The sequence below is a fragment of the Entelurus aequoreus genome, linkage group LG12 (genome assembly GCF_033978785.1).
Source record: "Entelurus aequoreus isolate RoL-2023_Sb linkage group LG12, RoL_Eaeq_v1.1, whole genome shotgun sequence".
Classification (NCBI taxonomy): Eukaryota; Metazoa; Chordata; class Actinopteri; order Syngnathiformes; family Syngnathidae; genus Entelurus; species Entelurus aequoreus.
Window position 1 is genome coordinate 29,511,488 of NC_084742.1, and position 27,462 is coordinate 29,538,949.

At 42.3% G+C, this 27,462-nt stretch overlaps 2 protein-coding genes across 11 annotated transcripts in view; one reads left to right on the plus strand and one right to left on the minus strand.

The window, feature by feature from the left end:
* Positions 1 to 369: 369 nt before the first annotated feature.
* tkfc (triokinase/FMN cyclase) lies at positions 370 to 27,158 on the minus strand. 6 transcript variants are annotated; one of them, XM_062065568.1, is made up of 17 exons: positions 27,056 to 27,158; positions 16,750 to 16,939; positions 16,577 to 16,681; positions 16,075 to 16,262; positions 15,931 to 16,009; positions 15,763 to 15,852; positions 14,883 to 14,917; positions 14,731 to 14,815; positions 14,573 to 14,662; positions 14,382 to 14,498; positions 14,158 to 14,277; positions 13,924 to 14,061; positions 13,749 to 13,855; positions 13,576 to 13,682; positions 825 to 858; positions 656 to 748; positions 370 to 534 (listed from the first exon to the last, which is right to left on the minus strand). In XM_062065568.1, the coding sequence occupies exons 1-17, from the start codon at positions 27,062 to 27,064 to the stop codon at positions 376 to 378; spliced, it is 1,746 nt and encodes a 581-aa protein (XP_061921552.1). In that variant the 5' UTR covers positions 27,065 to 27,158; the 3' UTR covers positions 370 to 375. The 6 variants fall into 6 exon arrangements, 5 of the variants coding, with proteins under 5 accessions (XP_061921552.1, XP_061921551.1, XP_061921553.1 ...); XM_062065567.1 differs by lacking the exon at positions 27,056 to 27,158 and adding an exon at positions 26,227 to 26,458; XM_062065569.1 differs by lacking the exon at positions 27,056 to 27,158 and adding an exon at positions 24,739 to 25,319.
* The window catches only part of exoc6b (exocyst complex component 6B), a 42,907-nt gene continuing 42,142 nt past the window's right edge, over positions 26,698 to 27,462 (plus strand). Inside the window, exon 1 of one of the 5 annotated variants that reach the window (XM_062065566.1) lies at positions 26,698 to 26,936. In XM_062065566.1, the coding sequence (XP_061921550.1) occupies positions 26,779 to 26,936 (158 nt within the window). In that variant the 5' untranslated portion in view covers positions 26,698 to 26,778. The remainder of the gene's footprint in view (positions 26,937 to 27,462) is intronic. The other 4 variants (XM_062065562.1, XM_062065564.1, XM_062065563.1 and 1 more) reach the window with 4 other exon arrangements.

The following is a 27,462-nucleotide window of genomic DNA, read 5'->3' on the forward strand; positions in this document are numbered from 1 at the left end:
TGCACACACAAACAATAAAACACATTTGGCCTTAACACCTTATGGTTGGACTTATCAGCAATTGCCTGTATCAACATTTAGTGTCATAATAGCGGGCTGGCAAGGATGTGTGTACATGTGGGGCTTTATGCGGGACAGGAATAAAAGAAGCTCATTGGTTATGTTATTGTCAACTGGCCTTGTGTATTGCACGTGTGTGTGTATGCGTTTGGTCCAGTCAAATCTGACATTTTCTTCAATGTGACATTCCTTTGGACTCATGATAAAATCAACTGTTTACCGAGTTTACCGACATTTGGTGTACAAGACTACCAAAATCAGTGTCTTGAAAACTTTATTTGATGCACAAAGTTAATTCTGCTTTGTTTGTTTCTACTACCGCTGCTCATTAAGCGCCTCAAATACGGCACTCAAAATGGCGACAATGGCCTTGGCCCCGGGGTCGGGGAGAGTGAGTCGCTCAGAGGCGATGTAGCTGGCTCGACCCGCCTTAGCCACAAGGCTGCGAGTGGATTCTGCGCCAGCAGCAGCTCTCTGGGCAGAGAGAAGAAAAAAGCTGTTAATGAATCAGATTAAACAGCAGCAGCAGGTTTTTTTTTTGGGACGCACACTTGCGCAATCAAAAACAAAACAGGTCGAGGATGTTTTACTGTACCTGTATAGCAGCTTGCAGTACGGTCATCTCTGCACCGGGAGGTGCTGTGTTTAGTTTCATCAGCTCGTCTACAGCAGGACACAGAGCGTCCAACTAAAACCAGGTTGAGTCCTAATGACTATACGCAACAAGAAACATTTTAAGTTTGTCTGGAGCTGTGGTCACTCACCATGGTTCTGTCCCCTGGATCAGCGCCGCCATATCTGTTGACGTCATAGATGTTTTGTAATACAAAAATGTTCAGGGCCAAATTCAGAAAACAGAACGACATGGAGGCCACTTATGATATTCACCTTTTGTTTACTTACATGCTAAAACATAATGCACATATATTCTAAACCAGTGGTTCTCAAACTTTTTTCATCAAGTACCACCTCAGAAAGCATTTGGCTCTTCAAGTACCACCATAATGACCAACATTAAAATAAAGTAGCGTAGTAGGCCTAAGTATTCATTTCAAACAAGGCACAACTTTTATTGACTAAGTATATTCAATATTTTGGCCACTGTAACGCTACACACAGTTTGAACAGTAACACTTTGTTTGAATATAGGAAAATAAACACTGTACTTTAATTAAGGGATTCTTTGGCGTACCACTAGATCGAACCTGTGTACCAAACTTACCACAGTTTGAGAATCATTGTGCTAAACAATTAAATATAATTAAAGAAAAGCTGTTTGTGTACAAGGTGACAAGGCAAATAATTGTGTGAATGCTGAAAGTAGTTCCCACATAAAATTTGTAAATGTTTTAATGTGCAAATAAGAACTATGCTTGATTAATATGGATAGACAAAAATGTACATACACAAAGTAACATAAACTCTGAGACGGTATAAAGCAAATTCCTTCACAAAAAACAGAAAATGCGAATAGTAACGTGGAACTTATCTGGCAAAACTTAAAAAAACTGCTTGGCCGAATGGAAACACAAAACAAAATATGAAAATACATAACATCATCGTCCTCATTAACTAACTACAAAAGATAAGTCAGTGCTTCACTCCAACTACGTGCTCACATAAACAACTCAAACCCAACATGCCGGTTTTCAGGATTACGAACATAAATGACACTGAGGTAGCCACAATTACCACCAACCTAAAAAACGAGCACATCCCTCATTGGCTAAAAGTAAAATGTCCAACTACTAAATGTCTGTTCTTCCAATAATATCCAAACTGCTCCAGCCACCCCTGCAATCCCGAGAGGGAAAAGCGGTAGAAAATGGATGGATGAATGGCTGAAATATGGGTGGTTAAAAATTTAACTGACCACTTGGGAAATGGTCGCTCCACTTTACATCCTTGACCGTTTGGTTTGTCATGCTGTTATGTATACTTGGAGATAATAAAAGTCGCTGTGTCGGTTAAATTTTCATGGACCTTCAGAAGGCTTACCACTCAGTAAACTACTAAAACAGGGGTGCCCAAAGCACAGGCCAAAGCAACATTTAAAAAATACTATTTCAAAGTAGAATAAGAGAGCAAATAGGTGTAAAGTAACAAGAAAAAGTTGAAATGTTGACACTAAAAGTAGGGATGCACGAAGGGCCGTAACTAGGATTTGAAAAATACCAAGGTAAAAAATTGGTGGTCCAAGAGGAGCTTTGAAAGGCTGAAATCATGTGTGTACCAGCACTATATAAATATTACCTTGAGCAACACAATGAATTTCCAGAATAACAAAACCTTTCATTGAGGTAGAACTAACATGTGTTATGTTATTATTATGTTATAAAATCTTTGACAATCAGCATGATTTTGTAACAGTCCATTTTTTTTTAAAATAACATGCTGAATGAAGTGTAGTGTATTAAGCAATTCATAGGGGTGTCAAAAAAAAAATTGATTTTCAAATGAATCGCAATTGTTATTTATAACGATTCTTAATTGATAAAAAAAAATCTAAAATCGATTCAAGAACAATATTATTATTTTTTAAATCTGTCCTGTCCATCCATCCACTCAGGCAAATCATATTGTTGATGTGGTCATGTAATCCTTTCGGGGCCGTTCAATTGTAGTAAGACCACATGTTTATTTACCCTCAAAATGGTGACTCCTCATTATAAGGCGCAGTTTGACAAAACAAATGCCATTGTCACGGTGCAGCGTGCTTTTAGAACAGAATTTGGCATTGATCCACCCCATCGTAAGAGCATTCGACGGTGGGTTAAACAGTTTAAAGAGACTGGCTGCTTGTGTAAAGGAAAGAGTCCTGAAAGACCACGTGTTTCAGAGAAGCAAGTGGAGAAGATTCACGATGCGTCTGAGGGGAGCCCGCGCATGTCTACACGTCGAGCAAGTTGTAAGCTTGCGATCCCTCAAACCACTTTCTTGTGTGTGTTAAAAAGACGATTACATATGAAACCATACAAACATAGCCTTGTCCAAGCACTTACTAATAACGACAAGGAGATGCGAAAGAGATTCTGTGAGTCGATGCTGGAAGATGATGAAACTCTCTTTTCACGTCTCGTTTTTAGCAATGAAGCGACTTTCCATTTGTGTGGCACAGTCAATCGTCACAATGTGCGCATTTGGGGAACAAGTCACCCACATGAAACAATTGAACATCAAAGGGATTCCCCTCAAGTGAACGTCTTCTGTGCTGGTCTCAAAATAGGGTCTATGGTCCCTTTTTCTTTAAAGAAAACACAGTTACAGGACAAAACTATCTCAAAATGCTCCAAAACTGGCTACTCACTTCACTTCAAGGAGATACAAATGACTTTGTTTTTCAACAAGATGGAGCACCGCCCCATTGGCATCTCGAGGTTCGAACTTATCTGAATGAAAGCGTGCCTCAGCGGTGGATTGGTAGAAGAAGTGCTTAAGACCTAACTCCCTGCACTTGGCCTGCCAGATCCCCGGACCTAACTGTGTGTGACTTTTTTCTGTGTGGGTATGTAAAAGACAAAGTTTATGTTTCACCGTTGCCGACAAATATCGATGACATGAAATATTGATTAACAGCAGCAATCAACACGATGGATCACGACATCTTCGAGCGCGTTTTGGAGGAATTCTCATATCGTCTTGATGTTGTCCGTGTTGTCGTTGGTGGCCATATTGAGCAATTTTAAAGCATGAAATAAATACTCAAAGTTATGTACAACATATGTGTTCAAGCTAGGTTTTCTATTGTTTTTCATTTTTGAAATATAGAGTGATAATTTTGGCGTATTCTTTTTGAATCACCCTGGTACCAGGTACCAGTGTATATATATATATATATATATATATATATATATATATATATATATATATATATATATATATATATATATACTGTATATATATATATATAGCTACTTTGTATGCAGTCGGCTTTTGGCACAACGACCAAATCGTTTTAGCCCTATGCGGCGCCCCAGACAAACAGGATCACAGAATCTCCTTCGCATCTCCTTGTCGTTATTAGTAAGTGCTTTGTAAAAAAAAAAAAAGTACTGTGCCTCATTTTTATTGATCTCTCCAAAGCTTTTGACACTGTAGACCAGGGGTCACCAACGCGGTGCCCGCGGGCACCTGGTCGCCCGTAAGGACCAGATGAGTCGCCCGCGGGCCTGTTCTAAAAAAAAATAAAAAAATAAAAAAAAAAATAAAAAAATTATTTTTTATTTTAAATATTAAATCTACATAGAAAAAACACAAGATACACTTTCAATCAGTGCATCAACCCAAACAACCTCCCCCATGCACACTCATCCACACCCACTCACACAAAAGGGGTTATTTCTTTCTGCTACCAATATTCTGGTTCCCACAACATAGACAACACATCTGCAAGGGACACAGTCCCTGAAGCACACATGATTGTATAGGCTGCTGGTCCACTAACATTTTCATTAATTACTATTTTCTATGTAATTATTTTTATATTGTTTTACTTTCTTTTTAATCCAAGAAAATGTTTTTTATTTATTTATCTTATTTTATTTTATTTTTTTTAAAAAGGGCCTTATCTTCAACAGACCAGGTTGTCAATGATATTAGATTTGTTTAAAGTTTTTTTTTAAACCAGGCCCAGTCCAGATAATGTCCAAGTCGGACTCAGCAACACACACCTTCATTCATGTACACAGAAAAAAATTAGGGAACACAACAGATTGCATATAATTTATAAACAAAATTACATTTTCAAAATAAGCATTTATGTACAGTCCAGATTATGTCCAGGTCACTCAAATTAGGGAACACAACAACAGATATCATATAATCTATAAACATAATTCTACTTTCAAAATAAGCCTTTGAGGACTTATCTTTTTTTCAATGTTTTTTGGCATCATTATCGTTTTCAACCATGTAACTTTCTAAAGTTAGAAAATACTGAATAAATGTTTTAAAGAAAGTAATACTAAGTGAATATCTGTTTTTGGCCTTAAAAATAAACATTTTACAGAGTACTATAATTAAATTGACTAAATCATGATTGTCAATGAACTCTCCTAAAATAACAGAAACCACATTAAGCTTCATAAACAAACCAATCCTTAAACACATTTTTTCAACTTCCACCCAAAACAAAGACACAATATGACAATACCAAAACAAATGCAGGGTGGATTCAGGCTCCTGACAACAAAATCGGCAATCATCTGACTCTGTCACATTCCATAATTTTAACATTTTCCCTGTGGGTAAGAAGTTATAAATAATTTTAATTTGAAAATAACGATTTTGCACATCGATACTGGTTTTATAGATTAGTTTGAATATGGCATCCCATGGCAACGGGCAGTCAAAAAAGTCCTACCATTTTCCATATGTGTTGTATGGGGCAGCCTTCAAAGATATCTTTATTAAATACAAATTATATATTTTTCTATTTATTTTAGTTCCTTTTTGCCAACTAGAATTTCTTATTAGAGGTTTACAAACTAATAATTTAGTAGTTCCATAATTAATTATTTGTTTCCATCTTTTCCCAATTACTCCAGTTAGTTGATAAAATGAAAAGCTTGAGCAAGCATCACCATACATGGTTCTAAATGAATCATACTTCATAATTTTACCATTCTCATTGATAATATCATTGACAAAAATGATTCCTCTTTCAAACATATTTTTCCAAAAGAAAGGCTTTCCATCTATTACAATATTAGAGTTCATCCATATTAACTGCTGCAAAATATCGTCTCTTTTTTCTGGCACATAAAATTGAAAACACCACTACGAGTGGATTGTTTCCTTTATGAACCCTGCCATGTTTCCCAGCAGACTCTCTGGGAGGGGATCACTTGTAAAAAAGGATACAATTTCTTTTGATACAGTACATGTTTTTTGTCCAACAGGACACTTGTGTACCACTCAATGTTTAAATACATCTTTGGAACAATTGATGCTTTTAAAGACAGACACATAGCTTCAAGGTTGAGAAGTTTCAGGCCCCCATATTCATACTCTTTGTACAAAACCTTTCTTTTAATCTTTTCTGGTTTGCCGTTCCAGACAAAATCGAAGACCCTCCGCTCATAAATCTTAAAAAAGTTTTGTGATGGAGCTGGTAATGACAAAAACAAATAAATAAATTGAGGAATAATTAACGAGTTGGCAATAGACATTTTACCATACAAGGTTAGGGATTTCCCTTTCCATAATTGCATAATTTTGTCCAGCTTTCTTAGTCGATTATCATAATTTACTGAGCCTAGATCTTCCAGATTTTCTGGGACAACAACACCAAGTATGTTAACTGGTCCATCTGTCCACAAAACAGGCACTTTGCATTCCATTCGAAAGGACGTTCCCTTTAGATTTCCGATCCTTAACATTTTACATTTATCATAATTAAGCTTAAGGCCAGATTGCTGTGAAAATATGTCCAAAAGATTAAGAAGGTTCCGCAAACAATGAGGAAAAATCTTATCTTTGTGAATCAGCCTTTTCTGACATGAACTTCATCAAGAACAAACACAGAACACGCCTCACTGATGCACATCTGCAAGACTCACTCAGAGTTGCAGTGTCAAGTTACACACCAGAGTACAACACACTGGTTAACAGTGTGCAATGCCAGGCTTCCCACTAACTGACAAAGAAACAGATAACAGATTTGGTGTCCAGTTCAAAGTGTGACATGATTTAAAAAATTGAGAGTTTACTTTTGTATTTTACATGAGTTATTATTTGTACAAACATGGTGCAAAGTAATTCATGATTTGTTAAAAAATGTTAGTGGCTAGCTAGTTAAAATGGGATATTGTGATTTCACAAGACTGTCTTAGAAGTGATCATTTGAAAATGTTCAATTTGAAAAATGTGCACTTAGAGAAAATATAAAAATAAAGTGTTGCATATTGATATTTATCTGTTTCTATATATATTTATTGTGAGAAATCATTAAGATGATCAGTGTTTCCACAAAGATAAATATCATTAATTATTAATAATAACAGAGTTAAAGGTAAATTGAGCAAATTGGCTACTTCTGGCAATTTATTTAAGTGTGTATCTAACTGGTAGCCCTTCGCATTAATCAGTACCCAAGAAGTAGCCCTTGGTTTCAAAAAGGTTGGTGACCCCTGCTGTAGACCATGTTATTTTAAAACGCATTGGACTGTCAAAAGATACGGTTGCTTGGTTTTCAAATTTTTAGAAAACAGGACCCGGTTTATTAAATACGGCCTTTGTTCAGAAATTACTGTTCATATGGGTTGCCACAGGGATCTGTTTTGGGGCCCCTCTTATTTATCTTGTACATCAGTGATGCTAATATGCATTTTTATGGGTGTTAATTGCAGAAAGCCTTTGTTGCTTTGCAGCATTCACTTATTTATCTAAAACTGGTTCTCAATGCTGACAAGACAAAACTTATGTTGTGTTCTAATTATAAGAAGGTGCCTCAAACTCCCCCGGTAGTGTCCATTCTTGAAGGGAATATCATAGAATTTGTGCATGAATATAAATACCTTGGTATTGTAATTGATAACTCCCTCACTTTTAAACCTTTGATAAACTGCTGAATAAATAAACATTTAAATTGTTTTTTGTCATGTCTGTTTATCATGTTTTGTTTTGGCCATGTGTTTGTTTTTTGGACTCTTTTTAGTTCCTGGTTGCACTTCCTTGTTTGTTTGTTTCCAGAGTAACTCATTAGTTTTCACCTGTCTTGTCATGCACCTGTTTCACGTTTTGAGTCACGCACCTGTTTTCACTGATCATGTCACTATTTAAATCTGTCTGTTTCTGTTGTTCGTCCTGGCAACCTCGCACTATTTCATCACTCTGCTTCATGTCATGTCACAGTTCTTTGCCAAGTAAGTTTTGTTCATTTATGCCACAGTTAGTGTTTTTGTTTTATTGTTCATAGTTTCTGCCTTTGTGCAAGTTTTGTGTTTATACCCAAGTTTTGTATTTCCGCCTTTGTGCGCGCCTTTTGTTTCCATAGTCAAGTTTTTACCTCCGCTGTGAGCGCTTTTTGTTTATTCCTTTTTTTGAGAGTGAAAATTAAATCATGTATTTAAATACACGTCTTGCCCGCGCCAATTTTCCGTTGCCTTCCGGAGAAACAAAACCCAAGAACCAAGTCTTGACAGTAGGTCGCCAGCATAAGAGTTTCTCCGCAAGAAAGTTGGACAGTTTTGACGAGGCAGCGTGGGAGGTGCTGCGCGCCATGGAGACCGAGACGCTGCGCAATGAAGCTGGCAGAGGGATGATGTGGGGGAATGGAGGCAAGCTGGTGCCGATCGGCGCGTCGTTCCCGTCCCGGAAGCGTCGCCAAGGACGCCGCTCCCACAAGCCCCTCCCCCTCCGGGCGGAAGCAAGCAGCAGCCAGCTTCGCCCTGATGACGTCACAGACCAGGATTTTTTTTTCAATACTTTTTCTTTTGATCACTCAAAAGACTCTAATCCCATAAACATGATAAAACACTATCAGAACATGCTTTTGGACATTAGAGCAAATCATCCCAAGCCACCCAAACTCCATGCCCCGCCCCCCAGGACTCAAGCCACGCCCAAGTCACAATTTTTTTTTCACCCAATAAAACCCAGGTAGAAGAAAAAATACTTTGTGGACAATTTAAAGTGGAGGATTCGGCCCCCCTCCTGACCTCCCTCCACCCACCCCAAAAGACGGTTCCAGACCGCGGGGAGCGCGTCTGGTATCCGCTCCTTGAGGGGGGGGCTAGGGCTGGGAGCTGTTCAGGTGGGGTTGCTCAGCGTCATGCCATGCCACAGCCTAGCCTCTAGGACGACCGCCACCACCAGTCCGTCGGCCTGCTAAGCCGCAACCTCCGGTTCGGCCACCACCACCGGTCTTTCGGCCGGCTAAGCCGCAACCTCCGGTCCGGCCACCACCACCGGTCTTTTGTCCTGCCAAGCCACAGCCTCCAGCAAGACCACCACCGCCAGTCTTTCCACCATGCCAAGCTCCACCATGCCAAGCTCCACGCCAAGCTCCACCAGTCGCAGCTCCACGCCAAGCGCCGCCAGTCGCAGCTCCACGCCAAGCGCCGCCAGTCGCAGTTCCACGACGCCAAGCGCCGCCAGTCGCAGCTCCACGACGCCAAGCGCCGCCAGTGGCAGCTCCACGGCGGCAAGCGCCGCCAGTTGCAGCTCCACGACGCCAAGCGCCGCCAGTGGCAGCTCCACGACGCCAAGCGCCGCCAGTGGCAGCTCCACGATGCCAAGCGCCGCCAGTGGCAGCTCCACGACGCCAAGCGCCGCCAGTGGCAGCTCCACGACGCCAAGTGCCGCCCGTGGCAGCTTCACGACTCCAAGTGCCGCCCGTGGCAGCTTCACGACGCCAAGTGCCGCCAGTCGCAGCTTCACGACGCCAAGTGCCGCCAGTCGCAACTTCACGACGCCAAGTACCGCCAGTCACAGCTCCACGCCAAGACCAAGTCCAACCATGCCAACACCAAGACCATGCCAAGACCAACCATGCCAAGACCAACCATGGCCACGCCAAGCTTCGCCGCCCGAAGTGCCACGCCAAGCTTCGCCGCCCGACGCGCCACGCCAAGCTTCGCTACCTGCTTCTCTGCCTGCTTCATCTGCTGCACCCGCACCTGCGGCTTCCACGCCTGCAATGACGACGACGCGCCTGCCTCCTCGTCTGCCACGGTTGTGGCCACTACCTGGTCGTCCGCCACGCCAAGCGCGCCCACCTGATCGTCGGCCACGCATGTGGCCCTTCCCGAGTCGCCCACCTCGCCTGTGGCGGCGGCGTTCCACTCGCCGCCGCCACATGACTATGCCTCGGTGGATTCGGGGCCACTTGGCCTGGCGACCCACCGCCATGTCCCTCTCCCGCCCTCCCATGACTCTTGATCCTGTTTTTTGTTTTTGGACATCTGGGATCTGTCCGTAAGGGGGGGGGTTCTGTCATGTCTGTTTATCATGTTTTGTTTTGGCCATGTGTTTGTTTTTTGGACTCTTTTTAGTTCCTGGTTGCACTTCCTTGTTTGTTTGTTTCCATAGTAACTCATTAGTTTTCACCTGTCTTGTCACGCACCTTCATCCATCCATCCATCCATCTTCTTCCGCTTATCCGAGGTCGGGTCGCGGGGGCAGCAGCTTAAGCAGGGAAGCCCAGACTTCCCTCTCCCCAGTCACTTCGTCCAGCTCCTCCCGGGGGATCCCGAAGCGTTCCCAGGCCAGCCGGGAGACATAGTCTTCCCAACGTGTCCTGGGTCTTCCCCGTGGCCTCCTACCGGTCGGACGTGCCCTAAACACCTCCCTTGGGAAACGTTCGGGTGGCATCTGCCGAACCACCTCGTCTGGCTCCTCTCGATGTGGAGGAGCAGCGGCTTTACTTTGAGCTCCCCCCGGATGGCAGAGCTTCTCACCCTATCTCTAAGGGAGAGCCCCGCCACCCGGCAGAGGAAACTCATTTCGGCCGCTTGTACCCGTGATCTTGTCCTTTCGGTCATAACCCAAAGCTCATGACCATAGGTGAGGATGGGAACGTAGATCGACCGGTAAATTGAGAGCCTTGCCTTCCGGCTCAGCTCCTTCTTCACCACAACGGATCGATACAGCGTCCGCATTACTGAAGACGCCGCACCCATCCGCCTGTCGATCTCACGATCCACTCTTCCCTCACTCGTGAACAAGACTCCGAGGTACTTGAACTCCTCCACTTGGGGCAGGGTCTCCTCCGCAACCCGGAGATGGCACTCCACCCTTTTCCGGGCGAGAACCATGGATTCGGACTTGGAGGTGCTGATTCTCATCCCAGTCACGCACCTGTTTCACGTTTTGAGTCACGCACCTGTTTTCACTGATCATGTCACTATTTAAATCTGTCTGTTTCTGTTGTTCGTCCTGGCGACCTCGCACTATTTCATCACTCTGCTTCATGTCATGTCACAGTTCTTTGCCAAGTAAGTTTTGTTCATTTATGCCACAGTTAGTGTTTTTGTTTTATTGTTCATAGTTTCTGCCTTTGTGCAAGTTTTGTGTTTATACCCAAGTTTTGTATTTCCGCCTTTTGTTTTCATAGTCAAGTTTTTACCTCCGCTGTGAGCGCTTTTTTGTATATTCCTTTTTTTGAGAGTGAAAATTAAATCATGTATTTAAATACACGTCTTGCCCGCGCCAATTTTCCGTTGCCTTCCGGAGAAACAAAACCCAAGAACCAAGTCTTGACATTTTTTTTCTTCCGTAATAAGAAAAGGTTTTTTTAATGTAAAAGAGTGCCACATGTTTATCTTTGCTAGATTATGGTGACCTTTTTACATGAATGCTACTCGTTTCTGTATTCAGACGGTCGACTATGTTTACCATGCTTCTTTGAGGTTTGTCACAAACTGTAGAGCCATGACACACAACTGTGACTTGTACTCTTGGATGGGATGGCCTTCTCTAGTCACTAAGTGACAGTGTCATTGGTACAATTGTATTTACAGTGCTCTTATGGGACTATTGCCCTCTTACATCAGTACATTGATTACAGAGAGAAGTGCAGACTCTTATGCACTGAGATCCAATGATCTCTGTCCCTTTTGCTTGCACAGAGCTGGGGAAAAAGCTTTTGTCTATGCAGCTCCTTGTGCTTGGACCATGCTACAAAGAGACTGGAAGCTGACTGAGTTTTTATCCTTAAACACTTTTAAATCTAAACTGAGAGCATTTGAAGCTGCCTCAGTTATCAGTAACTGTGTTATTTGATGACCATCCTGTCATTTTAATGTGTAATGTGATCGCAAATGTAATTTCATGTGTAACTTTGCTGCCTCTTGGCCAAAATTAACTTGAAAAATAGGTTTTTAATCTCAATGGGATTTTTTCTGGTTAAATAAAAAAAATAAGTGAGGGGTCTGTTATAGGTTAATAATTTTTTTAGCGAGCAAAATTTGTTTCCTTTGTCGGGTCGCGGGGCTCTCCCTTAGGGATAGGGTGAGAAGCTCTGTCATTCGGGAGGAGCTCAGAGTAAAGCCGCTGCTCCTCCACATCGAGAGGAGCCAGATGAGGTGGTTCGGGCATCTGGTCAGAATGCCCCATGAACGCCCGGTCCGACCGGTAGGAGATCACGGGTAAGACCCAAAAACAGTGGTGAGACTATGTCTCGCAGCTGGCCTGGGAACGCCTTGGGATCCCCCGGGAAGAGCTGGACGACGTAGCTGGGGAGAGGGAGGTCTGGGCTTCTCTCCTTAGGCTGCTGCCCCCACCACCCAACTTCGGATAAGCGGAAGAAGATGGATGGGTGGAATCTTTTTAGATTTAGAAAATCTTCATGTGTACCAGCCTTAAGTTTGCAACATAAATCACAAATTTATGAGCGGATTTTGATTGAACTTTGATTTTCAAAGGATTCTTAAATTGGGAGATACAGTCTGGCGGAGGCCTACAGGTATGTTCTCCCAGGGCTTTTTTAGTTTATTATGTATTACTGTACTGTGTTTTGTGCATTTTAGTGTTGTTCCTTTGTTTGCCTACATTGGTAAACATCAACCTTTTTGAGCCCAAGATCTTTGGTCTCGGCCATGAACCAAAGCAAGATCTACCCCACTTCCTCACTCACTGACATTTATATGTATTTTATTGAATTTTGTAGAAAAGCTTAAAAACTGATTCTGTATTTAAAGACAAACATTTGTGTTTCTATGGCCTATTAATGTCAACATTTTGACTTATCTTATTGTGGCTTTTGCTCAATTCTCCTTTCTTTTAAAATTGTGTTTTTTTTCTTTGCCAAAGGACAATTATGATTGAGGCATGTGCCACAGATAGCTCCTGGGCCGCACTTTAAGCATCTCTGCTTTTGTGGCTCTTCATCGGGCTTAGTACGTACATTGGTGCTGTGAAAAACAGCAACGCTATTTGGCTTGTTGGCTTCCCGTCGTGGGCGAGCAATGGTGGTTAGACAAAAGGGGGAGTGTTGTTACGGCTGGAGATGGTCGATGCGTTGTCATTCAGCCTTAACGCCTCGCCGCAGCTATATGATTTTTTGTGGACATGTTATGCTGGGAGAGCCTGTGTTGTGTGCGCTGGAGCGGCATTGTCCAGGTTTTGGGGACTGAGCTTGGTACTTTGGCTCGCGTAGTGTGTGCGTGGGGAGCGACGAGGCATATGGGCGTGTTTAGGGATTAACTTGTGAGCTTGTTGGCAGTTCTGTTGGTCACTCTCCCGGAGGGAAGTGCACTCATTTGATCATTAATTTATTTTTCCTAATAATTTCGGGATCTACTGGTAAACTCCCAAAGATTGACCGGTTAATCACAATGTCTGTCACATTTACAATCGACAGCTTGACAACCCCTTCATTAACATGCTATGTCCCTCCCAAAATAAATTGATGGGAAAATATGTAAACTATGGCCCACTAAAAACCTCCCTGGGGGCCACAAATGGCCCCCAACTTGGATTTTGGACACCTCGGTCTACAGCATGGTAGCATTTGAAGACATCATATTGAATATTCATGAAACATTATTACATAGATTGGAGCTAAAGATCCACCTTCTCATGGCCAGCATCCCAGCATGCATTGCACCGGCCCACGCTGCAGCACTGCTTTGCCTCTCTGTCATGTGACCGGCAGCTGCCGTGAGGAACAAGCTGTACAACTGAGACGCACGACGAGTCAACGTGTGCAAAAACTATGACGTCATTAAGCAAAGTGAAAAACTTACTGCTCCTGAAGACCCGCCCATTTTCTCTTGCACCAATTTAGCGAGGGCGGATAACAGTTGCTTGGGGCAACCGGGGACTATGTGACTCTGGAGCCACACCCGAATGGCTAAGTGAAAGTTTTAGTCAATGTAGTTGTATATATTTTGTGTTGTCTGCTTCTTTGTGTTGTGTCACCTCTGGCCGCCTGCGTGTGAGTGTTCCCGCAGTCGCCGTCCCCAGAAGCACGATCCAAAGCGTTGAGCTCCTCCTGTTTTTCCAAAAGTGTGGAACAAACCCTCCCCAACACAGCCCGCATCACAGCACCGTTTGGTCCTGGAAGAGAGCCATCAGTCATGTGATATTTTTAACACAACATGTGGAATTTCACCAAATGTATATATGCATGTGTGTGGCGAAAAATGAATTAACCTTCTGGCTGTGTATCGCTGTGCACTCCTGTGGGCACACTGGGGGCGTCCGTGAGGTGGTTGCGTCCACTCACATGCACACTGCTGAGATTTGGCCATGCGGGGGCACTGGTCTTGGCATCTACAGTAGATTAGAGTCATTCAAGCTCACTGACTGCTGTTTAATTTTAGCCTAGCTTCATGCTATTGCACTTGATTAGTGATTTTAAAATAGCAAATTCTTACCAAAGAGTCTAAGTATTTCCGAACTGGCCGTCATCAGTGTCAACGACATTCCAGCCATCTCTAGTGATGTCATGAAAGACCCAGACATCACCCTTGCGACTACCATCCCACGGTTTTCTGTAACCATAGCAACAAACGGATGTACATGACATGCCGCGTCATGCTGGTCACCCAATCCACAGTGTTGATACCCAGACTGATGATCGCGGCCCGCGTCGCCACGGCCATCTCCAGACCTGACAGCGCTCCCAGATTGTTCACGCACACAATGAGCTGGTCACCTGCGTCAGAGAGCGGCATGCACACCAGTTTGACCAAGTCACCAAATGTGTTAAATGACGGAGGCTACCTTTCGTCAGGTGCAAGTGTGACTGATTCTCTGCATTGGTCATGTGATCAATCATGGCTGACACCACTTGGTCTGCAGAATCCACCTGATTCAAAATTCATTCATTCAAAAAATAAAACTACATAATCTTTGTGTACTATTCTTGGACTCACCTTTGACCTTTTGACACCAGGTTCTCCATGGATTCCTGCATGAGATGAACAAAAAACAAGATAGTTGTACTTAGACTAGACCAATCGTACAGTGCCTATATGCTCACTTCACATTGGACATCGCTACTCGCAAGTTATTCATGACAGGTGCAACTTTGTACAAAATATTGAAATTGACAACAAATAAGACTGAAAATAATCCAATAAGTCAGAGAAATTGCAGTAAAACAGATGTGACTGGACAAGTAAACAGGTCATAACACGAATGCGAACCGAGGCCAGCAGGGCCCGGGGACGGAAGGGGAATTGCACGGAAGTCTATCACAGCAGGAATCAATCAATAAATCAAACAAATTTGATCTATATTGCACTTTTCATGCACACAAAAGACTATACACCAGAGAAAAAAATAATGAATGAATAAATTATAAAACAAAAATCACACACGCATGCAAGCACATCGCACACACGCACGCACTATAAACAATAACAAAAATTAGCATGGCATTAAGGATTAAGGAAAATTGCACCCTTTGAGGCGTCCACACTTGAGAATACCTAAAAATGAACGTCCTTTAAAAAAGTAATATAAAATATTTAAAAAAAATAAAATAAACATAAACATAAAATGAGAAAAATAGTAATAATAGCAATAAATAACTAATAACCTAAGAATAATTCAAAATGATCAATAAAAAGCCTAATTTACAAGGTGTGCTTGTAACATGTACAAAAAAATATTGGTCTTTGCAGTCTGACTCCTGAGACTCTCAGGCAGGCTGTTCTACAGGTGGGGGCGATAGTGGCTAAATGCCGCCTCACTGTGGGTCTTTGTTCTGATATTTGGTAAAGATAAAATACCAGAGGACCTCATCCTCACCTAAGCCGAGCTCCATATCCCCTGGGGGAAGCTCAAAAGAAGGCCGACATCCGGGAACGCTGCACGGGGATAGACTGACTCCAAGTGTACCTGCAAAACAATACGAGCAGTCAAGCAGGCTTTTCATCACCACAGGAAACCCAGCTTTAGTTAGTACTAGAGCCTTACCTGTGCCCTTTAACACCTCTGTCACCATGGCAACAATGTGGTCCAATGAGCAACCTTCATCTGCTAAGGCACCTGCCAGCTAAAGAAAAAGTTTCCTTCCATCCTCAAACTCTTTGTGTCTCATGATTAAACTGAACGGTTCACCTTGTGAATGAGAACAGTGCCACACAAGCCCCTTCTCCCCGCCTTCGTGGGGCGTTCAAAGGCGCAGTCATCAGCAATGATGATCATATTGACAGCCACACCACGGTTGCACGCTTGCTCTGTGGCCAGTCCAAAGTTGAGGCGATCTCCGGTGTAGTTTGTTACAATGACAAGGACCCCAGATGCTCCTACTCAATCAAAACTTTTGAGGGGGTGCCAAACTTTTTACAGTGAGAGCCGCATACAGAAAAAACAAAGGATGCTGGGGCTGCTTTGACATTTTTCACTGGGCTAAATGCAGGTCTATACATGCTAAGCTATTTTAAGAAGACATTCAGATTGTAGCTTTGTGTTAGTAGACAAAGCACATTGTTATTAGTGGAATATCTTTTTTTAATGTATATTTATTATACATTTTTAAGAATATGCTGATAAAAAATCAAGCTGTGAGCCGAAAATGGTTAACAATAGTTTTAGTGTACAGGAGAAAAGGTAATCTTACCAGCATTGTGTAGGCACAGAATGGCAGCCAGGATTCCAGCAGGAGGCGGAGACGCAAACACTCCTCCTGCTACTGCTGCAGACAACATCCCAGCACCCACATACCCTGGACATGACATGCCCAGTGTTTCCAAAGAGTTTATACACTCTCCACATGTGGTGACACAGTCATACCCCCGTGTGCGGGCTCGTGGCCTGAGCCTCCTCCTGCCAGCAGTGCCACTTTGCCCCTCACATTGTCCAGGTCGGAACGAAGAACGACACGGTGGCCCTGCAGCAGAGAGAGGCCACCGGAGGCCCTGACAAGACCACAGAGAGCCTCGTCAACACAGTCCTCTGCAGAGTTGATTAGCTTCTTTTGGGGCTGCATCAGAGAGATAATGCATTGTTTGGTCTCACAATTGACACACACACTCAAAAACAACTCAGTAGCCTGAACAATTTGTCAACTTATTTGAGGGGCTGTTTGCAACCTTTACGTGGATGCCTAGAGGGCGCTAACTTTCCAATGTTTTAAGCATTATATTCTGCCTTTTTACAGCTTCTAGGATGTGATGATGTATACACTACGTAACACGTTGTGTGTTGTTAGCTAATGATAGCGATTTGGACATCATTGAATGTATATCCCATTGTAACAACATTACTGCAAATTGTTCGTTACTTCTCATGGACTGCTTTTGTATGTGTGCATGTGCTCCCTGCGTGTATGTGTGGACGAAGCAGCGGCGAGTGACAAGCCTGAATGCCAAACAAATTCCCCCGGGTCGACAAGCAATTTTTATTCAATATATTTAGTGTTTGTATAGACACGACAGACATTTTAAAACTATATATTTGTAACATAAGCTAGTTGGTTAGAATTGTTTTTACTGTAATAGGGCTGCAACAATGAATTGATTAGAAAAAAGCTTTGATTTTCTTTTTGTTGCTTTCATTAATCGTTTAATGAGTGCGACTAGCGCAAATTTATAAATCTGGACTGCATGGAGTGCCGGAAACTTTAAATACATAGAAATAGTTTCCACACGGTCCCTGCAATAGAGATCACATGAGAGCAATGGTGTGTGGGTGCTGTGATCTGTGTGAGTGTTTTTCACATCTTTGTTTATAGACATTAAAGGCCTACTGAAACCCACTACTACCGACCACGCAGTCTGATAGTTTATATATCAATGATGAAATCTTAACATTATAACACATGCCAATACGGCCGGGTTAACTTATAAAGTGACATTTTAAATTTGCCGCTAAACTTCCGGTTCGAAACGCCTCTGAGGATGACGTATGCGCGTGACGTAGACCGGCGAACACGGGTATGCCTTCCACATTGAAGCCAATACGAAAAAGCTCTGTTTTCATTTCATAATTCCACAGTATTCTGGACATCTGTGTTCGTGAATCTGTTTCAATCATGTTCATTGCATTATGGAGAAGGAAGCTGAGCAAGCAAAGAAGAAAGTTGTCGGTGCGAAATGGACGTATTTTTCGAACGTAGTCAGCCACAACAGTACACAGCCGGCGCTTCTTTGTTTACATTCCCGAAAGATGCAGTCAAGATGGAAGAACTCGGATAACAGAGACTCTAACCAGGAGGACTTTTGACTTCGATACACAGACGCCTGTAGAGAACTGGGACAACACAGACTCTTACCAGGATTACTTTGATTTGGATGACAAAGACGCAGACGTGCTACTGTGAGTATGCAGCTTTGGCTTCTAAACAACTTTTTTTTGCGTATGTACGTAACTTTTTTAAAATATATAAGCTTTATGAACCTTGGGTTAGGTGAACGGTCTTTTGGGCTGAGTGATTGTGTGTGTTGATCAGGTGTTTGAATTGTATTGGCGTGTTCTATGGAGCTAGGAGCTAGCATAGGAGCTAGGAGCTAGCATAACACGTACCGTACCGTACGTGCGCGTCACGTACGTAACTTTTTAAAAATATATAAGCTTTATGAACCTTGGGTTAGGTGAACGGTCTTTTGGGCTGAGTGATTGTGTGTGTTGATCAGGTGTTTGAATTGTATTGGCGTGTTCTATGGAGCTAGGAGCTAGCATAGGAGCTAGGAGCTAGCATAACACGTACCGTACGTGCGCGTCACGTACGTAACTTTTTAAAAATATATAAGCTTTATGAACCTTGGGTTAGGTGAACGGTCTTTTGGGCTGAGTGATTGTGTGTGTTGATCAGGTGTTTGAATTGTATTGGCGTGTTCTATGGAGCTAGGAGCTAGCATAGGAGCTAGGAGCTAGCATAACACGTACCGTACCGTACGTGCGCGTCACGTACGCGTCACGTATGTAACTTTTTAAAAATATATAAGCTTTATGAACCTTGGGTTAGGTGAACGGTCTTTTGGGCTGAGTGATTGTGTGTGTTGATCAGGTGTTTGAATTGTATTGGCGTGTTCTATGGAGCTAGGAGCTAGCAGAGGAGCTAGGAGCTAGCATAACAAACACGCAGGTGTTTTTATGCAGGATTAATTTGTGGCATGTTAAATATAAGCCTGGTTGTGTTGTGGCTAATAGAGTATATATATGTCTTGTGTTTATTTACTGTTGTAGTCATTCCCAGCTGAATATCAGGTCACCCCCGGCTCTCACAGCATCTTCCCTATCTGAATAGCTTCAACTCCCCACTAGTCCTTCACTTGCATTTTACTCATCCACAAATCTTTCATCCTCGCTCAAATTAATGGGGAAATTGTCGCTTTCTCGGTCCGAATCTCTCTCACTTCATGCGGCCATCATTGTAAACAATAGGGAACTTTGCGTATATGTTCAACTGACTACGTCACGCTACTTCCGGTAGGGGCAAGCCTTTTTTTTATCAGATACCAAAAGTTGCAATATTTATCGTCGTTGTTCTATACTAAATCCTTTCAGCAAAAATATGGCAATATCGCGAAATGATCAAGTATGACACATAGAATAGATCTGCTATCCCCGTTTAAATAAAAAAAAATCATTTCAGTAGGCCTTTAATGGATGTTAAAGGTGTAATTTTAACGTGGATTATGTGCATTTATTATAATAAAAAATAAAGATTATGGCAAGCACAACAATAATTGTTTATTTCACACATTTTCCTGAAAATATAGATGTTCATAGTATATAGTATTTGATTATGATTACTCAATTAATCAAACAGAATAATCGATAGAGTACTCGTTACCAGAATAATCGATAGCCGCAAACAGTCCTTTTAATTTACCTTTATAACACTCATTAGGAACTGGGGACAGGTCTACAAGGGGAAAGGGGAGTCTATAGCCCCATCAGAAATCTGTCTATCCCCAGTTGAGCCCCCGACCCTTTCAGCATTTTAGGAGCCTATTATGGAAAACCAACTTTTCTTAACTATTGGTACCTGCTGTTGTGTATTTTGGATCTGTATAAGTCCTGGAAACTTGAAATCAAACCGTGGGGGCATTGCGAAAATATTTATAAAAAAATCTTACCTTCCTTCATACTTCCTCCAAAGGAGCCGTTTGGAATTTGCCCCATTTGTGACGTCAGTGGATTATCCATATATGATAAAACATGATGCCACGTAAATAAGATCGCCCACAAAACGGGACAGCTTCATGGCAGCCAATCCTTTTCATGAGTCCATCTTTGCTAAGCCTATCACCGGGCCGAGTCCATCTTTCTGTGGCTAACCACGTAACTGGGTCCATCCTTCTAACGCCAATCAAAAGCCCAGCTTCATCTTTTGGCCGTCCAATAACAGCCTAAATATGACCTTTTTTGTCCCTCCCCTACGCGGACTGGGCCAAGCCCATCTTTTCTAAACCTATCATCGGGCTGAGTCCATCTTTCTATGGCCATTCACACATCTTTCTAAACGGCTATCAAATGTCCAGCTCCATCTTTTGGCTGCCCAATCACAGCTTGAATGCAAACTTTTTTGACCTGCCCCTCTAGAGCAATCATTCGGGGGTGCACTTTGTAGCCTTTAGGTTAACCATTAATAATTTCTTAAGTTATAATGATGTGATCCGAAACAATATTGCCAATGCACAGTTGTCTGTTTTCATTAATTATGCTGCATATGATAAAGACACTTGCTGTCATTTTTAATGTATTGTCTGGTTATTAGCATGCGTATGAGCGTCACCTTTGCACATGAAACATTTTTGCCACTGTTGCTTGTGTTCGGCTTGAAGGGGCTGTTAGCAACATTTACACAGATGTCTCGAGGGCGCTAACTTTCCAATGGATTTTACACAATATTTCCTGCCCTCTTCCGGCTTCTATAGGACGTAATGACGTAACTATGTACGTACATAACACATGCACTGGCATTAGCTTTGGGTGTTGTAAGCTAATAATATAGCTATTTGGATAGTTACTGTTAGCCATCATTGAATGTATATTCTATCATAACAACAATATGACTGAAATGTGTTTGTTGCTTCTCTTGGACTGCTTTTGTATGTGTCTTAATTTCCCCTTGGGGATTATTAAAGTATGTCTGATTCTAATTCTGTGTGCACGCGCTCCCTGCGCGTACGAATTGACGAGAGAGGGTTTAGTGACCGCCGTAAACACCAATCATTTTATTCGGGCCGTTAAAACAATTTCACTACACAAACTTAGTAATCATGAAAAATATAGTACGTTTTGACACAAATTGTGTTCGGTTAAACCACTAATGGTATAACACAAGCTAGCCAATGGCGTTCTTGTTATATTTTTTGCTTTGAAAAACGTAACTGTAAACAAATTACAAATAGCCCCTTTAACTACTTTGTTGACTAATCTTTGGGCAAATTTAGTTGGAACTACTTTTATATCGAACATGCTGTTGCTGTGTACCCTAACTGATTTTATCTAGAAAAATTAGAACTGAAGTCTTGAAAATCGATTATTTTCTCAGCACCCACCAAACATTGTTCAAACATTGTTTAGACCTCCACCTCAGATCACACCTCACTCCTACCCACTTCTTCAAAGTGGGCTGGCTCAGGGTGGAGGACAGAGTAAAACAACTTGCACTGAGCCTAGTCTATAAAATCCGCTACACCTCTCTGATACCGAAGTACATGTCAAACTACTTCCATAACGTAAATGACCACCATAACCACAACACCAGGGGGAGCTCCACAAACCATGTTAAACCCAGATTCCGATCTAACAAAGGTCTTAACTCATTCTCCTTCTATGCCACATCCATATGGAATGCACTCCCAACAGGTTTAAAAGAAAGTGCATCTCTATCCTCCTTCAAAACCGCACTAAAAGAACACCTCCAGGCAACTTCAACCCTTGACTAACACCCTTCCCCCTCCCCATCTCCGGATTGTAAATAATCAAATGTCTATACTTGTTCCTATGCTTTCTGAACTCATTATGTTCACTGCTCGCTGTACATATCCTACCAAGTCAGACCTACACTGTTTCAATGTCCATTTCTCTGATGATGCAATTGTTGATGACTGAAGTGCTGATATCAACCAATCCTAACCCCCCGTCCGAACCCCTTCCCCCTCCACATTTCATCCCCCGGATTGTAAATAATGTAAATAATTCAATGTATAAACTCTGATGATTAACTTGTGTGATGACTGTATTATGCTGATAGTATATATTTGTACCATGAATTGAGTTACGTGGACCCCGACTTAAACAAGTTGAAAAACTTATTCGGGTGTTACCATTTAGTGGTGAATTGTACGGAATATGTACTGTACTGTGCAATCTACTAATAAAAGTTTCAATCAATCAATCAATCAATCAAGCTCCCTTCTCATCCCCCTTAGCCCTGGGAGAGAAAACATTCTGGGGCCGTCCCTGTTGGGAACGCCTTTAAAGTCTGTTAGATCAAATACACAGAGATGGGCAAGCTACTTGGAAAGTGTAGTAAGCTAAGCTACAAGTTACTCTTGATTAAATGTAGCTAAGCTACAGGGGGAGCTATCCCCGGAAAATTGTAGCAAGCTACACGGCAAAAGTAGCTTGTTACATCAAAGTTACATTTAACAGCATTTATATTAATGGGCCCACATGTATAATATCAATGTTAATGTAGCTGAGAGTGTACAAATGGACCCAGTAAGTGTCAATTACTATTTACTATCTGTCATTTAGCTGGGACACCCTACAACGACCTCTGGGGGTTCCCACACCCAACTATATGTATTTATTTAGTTTGTCTTTTTTTTGGCCCAACCCTATAATGTTATTCACTGTCTTTGCCTGCAGTAAAAAACAGTATCTATTAATATATTGACAGAAAAAACAATGACTTGTGTTTTGTTTGGGAACAGTTGGTAATGGTTATGTGCAACATCTCATGAACTCCACTCACCTTAATGCGTGTTCTTACATTTGTGTTTGGCGTTTCAGATGAAGAGAGCAGTTATGATTTCGAATAACAGAGTAAACAACTAAAAACTAAGGTTTGGGGCATTGTTTTCGCTAAAGGCCTACTGAAATGATTTTTTTAAACTTAAACGGGGATAGCAGATCCATTCTATGTGTCATACTTGATCATTTCGCGATATTGCCATATTTTTGCTGAAAGGATTTAGTAGAGAACATCGACGATAAAGTTTGCAACTTTTGGTCACGGATAAAAAAAGCCTTGCCTGTACCGGAAGTAGCGTGACGTCGCAGGTTGAAAGGCTCCTCACATTTCCCCATTGTTTACACCAGCAGCGAGAGCGAGTCGGACCGAGAAAGCGATGATTACCCCATTAATTTGAGCGAGGATGAAAGATTTGTGGATTAGGAACGTAAGAGTGAAGGACTACAGTGCAGTGCAGGACGTATCTTTTTTCGCTCTGACCGTAACTTAGGTACTAGGGCTCATTGGATTCCACACTTTCTCCTTTTTCTATTGTGGATCACGGATTTGTATTTTAAACCACCTCGGATACTATGTCCTCTTGAAAATGAGAGTCGAGAACGCGAAATGGACATTCACGGTGACTTTTATCTCCACGACAATACATCGGCGAAGCACTTTAGCTACGGAGCTAACGTGATAGCATCGGGCTTAACTGCAGATAGAAACAAAAGAAATAAACTCCTGACTGGAAGGATAGACAGAAAATCAGCAATACTATTAAACCATGGACCTGTAACTACACGGTTAATGCTTTCCAGCCTGGCGAAGCTTAACAATGCTGTTGCTAATGACGCCATTGAAGCTAACTTAGCTACGGGACCTCACAGAGCAATGCTAAAAACATTAGCTATTCACCTACGCCAGCCAGCCCTCATCAACACCCGTGCTCACCTGCGTTCCAGCGATCGACGGAGTGACGAAGGACTTCACCTGATCATCGATGCGGTCGGCGGCTAGCGTCGGATAGCGCGTCTGCTATCCGAGTCAAAGTCCTCCTGGTTGTGTTGCTGCACCCAGCCGCTAATACACTGATCCCACCTACAACTTTCTTCTTTGCAGTCTTCATTGTTCATTAAACAAATTGCAAAAGATTCACCAACACAGATGTCCAGAATACTGTGGAATTTTGCGATTAAAACAGAGCTTTTTGTATGGGTGAGGGCCGACATCCGGGCTACTGAGCTACATACGGGTTCTTCGAGCCATAGCAACCAGACTGGCGTTGAAAACAAACCGTTGCCATTACTCTTTAACCTGTCGCCCTACGCTGGTTAAACCCGTCATTCTGCCTCCAAAATGCCGAAAAACTGTGTTGTTTTTGGTTGTGCTAACCACAACTGGAAACAGGGAAAACAAAGATTGTATTTTGTTCTGCCAAAGCGTGATAAAAGCCCACAGAGACGAGACAAATGGCTCGCAGCTTTACACTGGGAAAACGAGGACGGTTCCCACTGGAGTCCCCCAAAGTCCCGGGTCGTGTGTTCGGATCACTTCGTTTCTGGTAAATATAAGGAACAAAAATCCACCTTCTTAACCACAACTTGGCTATACGTCCGTGCTAATGTTGTACTTGTTGAATTTGTACCTTATAACGTTCGACAGCTGAAGTTGTTGTTGTACAAAAATAACATGCGGTATATACTATATAGTCTATAGCCTATAGCTAGCTATTTTCGAAAACCGGACAACGAGAGGATACCAAAGGCAGCGTTAAGATGGACACCACCGGGAAAACGTAAGCCAGGGCGGCCAAAAAACACCTGGCGAAGAACAGTTGAAGGGGAGCTGAAAGAGATGAAGCTTACATGGGGCGAGGCACAGAGACGAGCACAGCAGCGAGATGAATGTCGTCGAAGCCTTATTTCCCATCCGAGAAGAAGAGGATTAAGTTAAGTAAGTAATATACTATATAGTCTATAGCCTAGAAAACCGGTTTCGTTTAAATTTGCACTTAACAGTTGGGTTTTTAAAAACCAATAAACCCTATAATTTTCATGTTGCCATTCAATACATGTAGCCCTCAAATCTCTCAATATTTTATACACTAACACTTGATCTTGTTGTTGATAACTTCCGCGTCTCTTTCTTAGTAGCGCGCAGGCTAAGCTAACTAGCAAGCTAAGCTAAGCCTGAGAAGCTTTAAAGTTCACTGAGACGAGTCTGACGCAAATAATACATTTTCGTTTTTTCACACGATATGCGAATAAGTAAAAATGCGTAAATGAAGGATTTAACGCCGACTTCCAAGCCACAACGCTCGTTAAATGCTTTTTCTGTCAATGCTGTGTTCGCTGTGAGCTGGTTTGTTTTCAACGAATTCCCGGTTGCTAGGGGATTTGGTAGGCGGAAGTGACGTAGGTCCGCCCTCACCCATTCCGAATACTTCCGTTTTAACGATTGACGTCACGCGCATACGTTTTCAACCGGAAGTTTTGCGGGAAATTTAAAATTGCACTTTATAAGTTAACCCGGCCGTATTGGCATGTGTTGCAATGTTAAGATTTCATCATTGATATATAAACTATCAGACTGCGTGGTCGGTAGTAGTGGGTTTCCGTAGGCCTTTCGCTAAATGCATACATTTATCTAAATATGGCCAAGGACATGCATTATTGTGGGTTTCCTGCATGTCGTTTTCATCACTAAAAGAGAAATATAATCTGCTATTTCCAAGTATGTTTTTGATTTATTTTTTTAGCCGTCAGCTTGAAGCGTGTCTGTTAATATTTTGCTTACTAGTTTCGATGACCCGCCTTATCTAGCCTCTGATTGGCCAGTCCGTAATGTTTCGCTCTAACCTCAGCCAATTGTGACTCATCATGCAAACACCAACCAATCATCATTGATTTTCTCCGTACGTATAAATGATCTCATTTATCCAGGTCATTGTATTTTCTCCATATTTTTTGGCCTGGATTCGCAGTCCATTTTCTCTCTTTGTAGTTTTGATGTAAGCTACCTAGCTACATGGGTCTAAAAGTAGCTAAGCTACAGGAAAAGCTATTGGAAAATGTAGTTAAGCTACGTCGTAGCTTGGCTACATGTAGCTATTACTGCCCCACACTGTCAATACAATAGTTATATCGTCAAAAAACAATGCCCATTTCTGATTGACACAACATAAACTTGTATGTAGCTGTAGCTTGGATGGCTTAATAAATAGCTAGTAGTTATATAGTCTAGTTCTGCGCAGACTTTGATTTCTGAGGGTAGAAAAGTGTTGAATAGTCTGCGTAAAGTCACAAAGAATGAAAGAAGAGAAGCACATTGTAGTGTCTTTTGGGTTAGTTTACCTCCATGACAACTTTCTCTCCCAGATGCAGGTGGACGCGCAGTTTACAATGTACTTTGAACATAAAAGACCCGGATGTCACCCCTTCAAAACAAAATAAAAGCTAATACGTTTAAACAACGATAATAAATAATGACTCACGATTCTTAAAACTGAAACGCAAAAATGCCTGGCATTTGAGTCAGGATCCGCTCAGTCAATATTGGTTATGTTTAAAGCATGATTATTCTGTTGTTTGACGTCGACGTCACAATCTTAGCCGCGCCTATTTCATGAGCGTTCACTATTTTCTTTGTGTGAGCAAAATTATTACAAATATGGTTTTAACTAAGACATATTAATGCAAGCAAGACCAACGATATCAGGTTACATGTTATTAAAATATTTTAATTAGTCAATCATTAGCTGATAAAACAACAATACTAGAAAGCATATATTTTAGGCAGTGTATGATGTCTGCTGAAGTTTTATTTTGTAGAATATGTGAGTGTAACCCCGCTCACTCGGGCTGCACCGCAAAAACATCGAACCAACCCCCGGCCAGCAGCTCGCCATGACGCACGGAGCGCAGATCGTCCGCTCGCCTCAGCCCATCTCGGGACCGTCCAGAACAAAATGCGGTATGGCGACGGTGGAGACAGCCGCCGAACACGAGCGAATTCTCCGCGAAATAGAGAGCACGGACACCAACTGTATTGGGCCGACTCTGCGGTAAGTTCCCCTGTTTCGGCTGTGCTGCTCCGCCCCGCTCGGCGGCTTCGCCCAGCTGGCTACCTCCAAACTTTAAAACACCCAACGTCCATTATCGGACACCTAGCTGGCCAGCTTACTCGCTTCATTAGGTGGAAAACCTTTTGGTCTCACTGCCCGGCCGAGCCTTCTTGTGCCTGAATCCTGAGATATGTGAGCAGGCTAACGTTAGCCTACTCTGCTAATTAATTGTAATTCTGCTCACTTGTGTCACTGAAGAACGAACCCTCACTATTCAGTTGAAAGACTAGCTAACACTTGACGCACTTTGGTCCTTGTTGTGCCACTGAATGTAAACAAAGCATATTGTTAACATTGACAGTTATTTGTAGGACGTATATGCTCTTACTATCACTTATACATTCAGATGCAAAATACTGGACAAAACAAAGTCATGATGGGCTGTCAGTGTTGCCATAGCGCATATTGAACGTCCAATCGGGTTGCACTGACGTCATTCCTCAACCTGCTTCTGGCTACTTGGGCC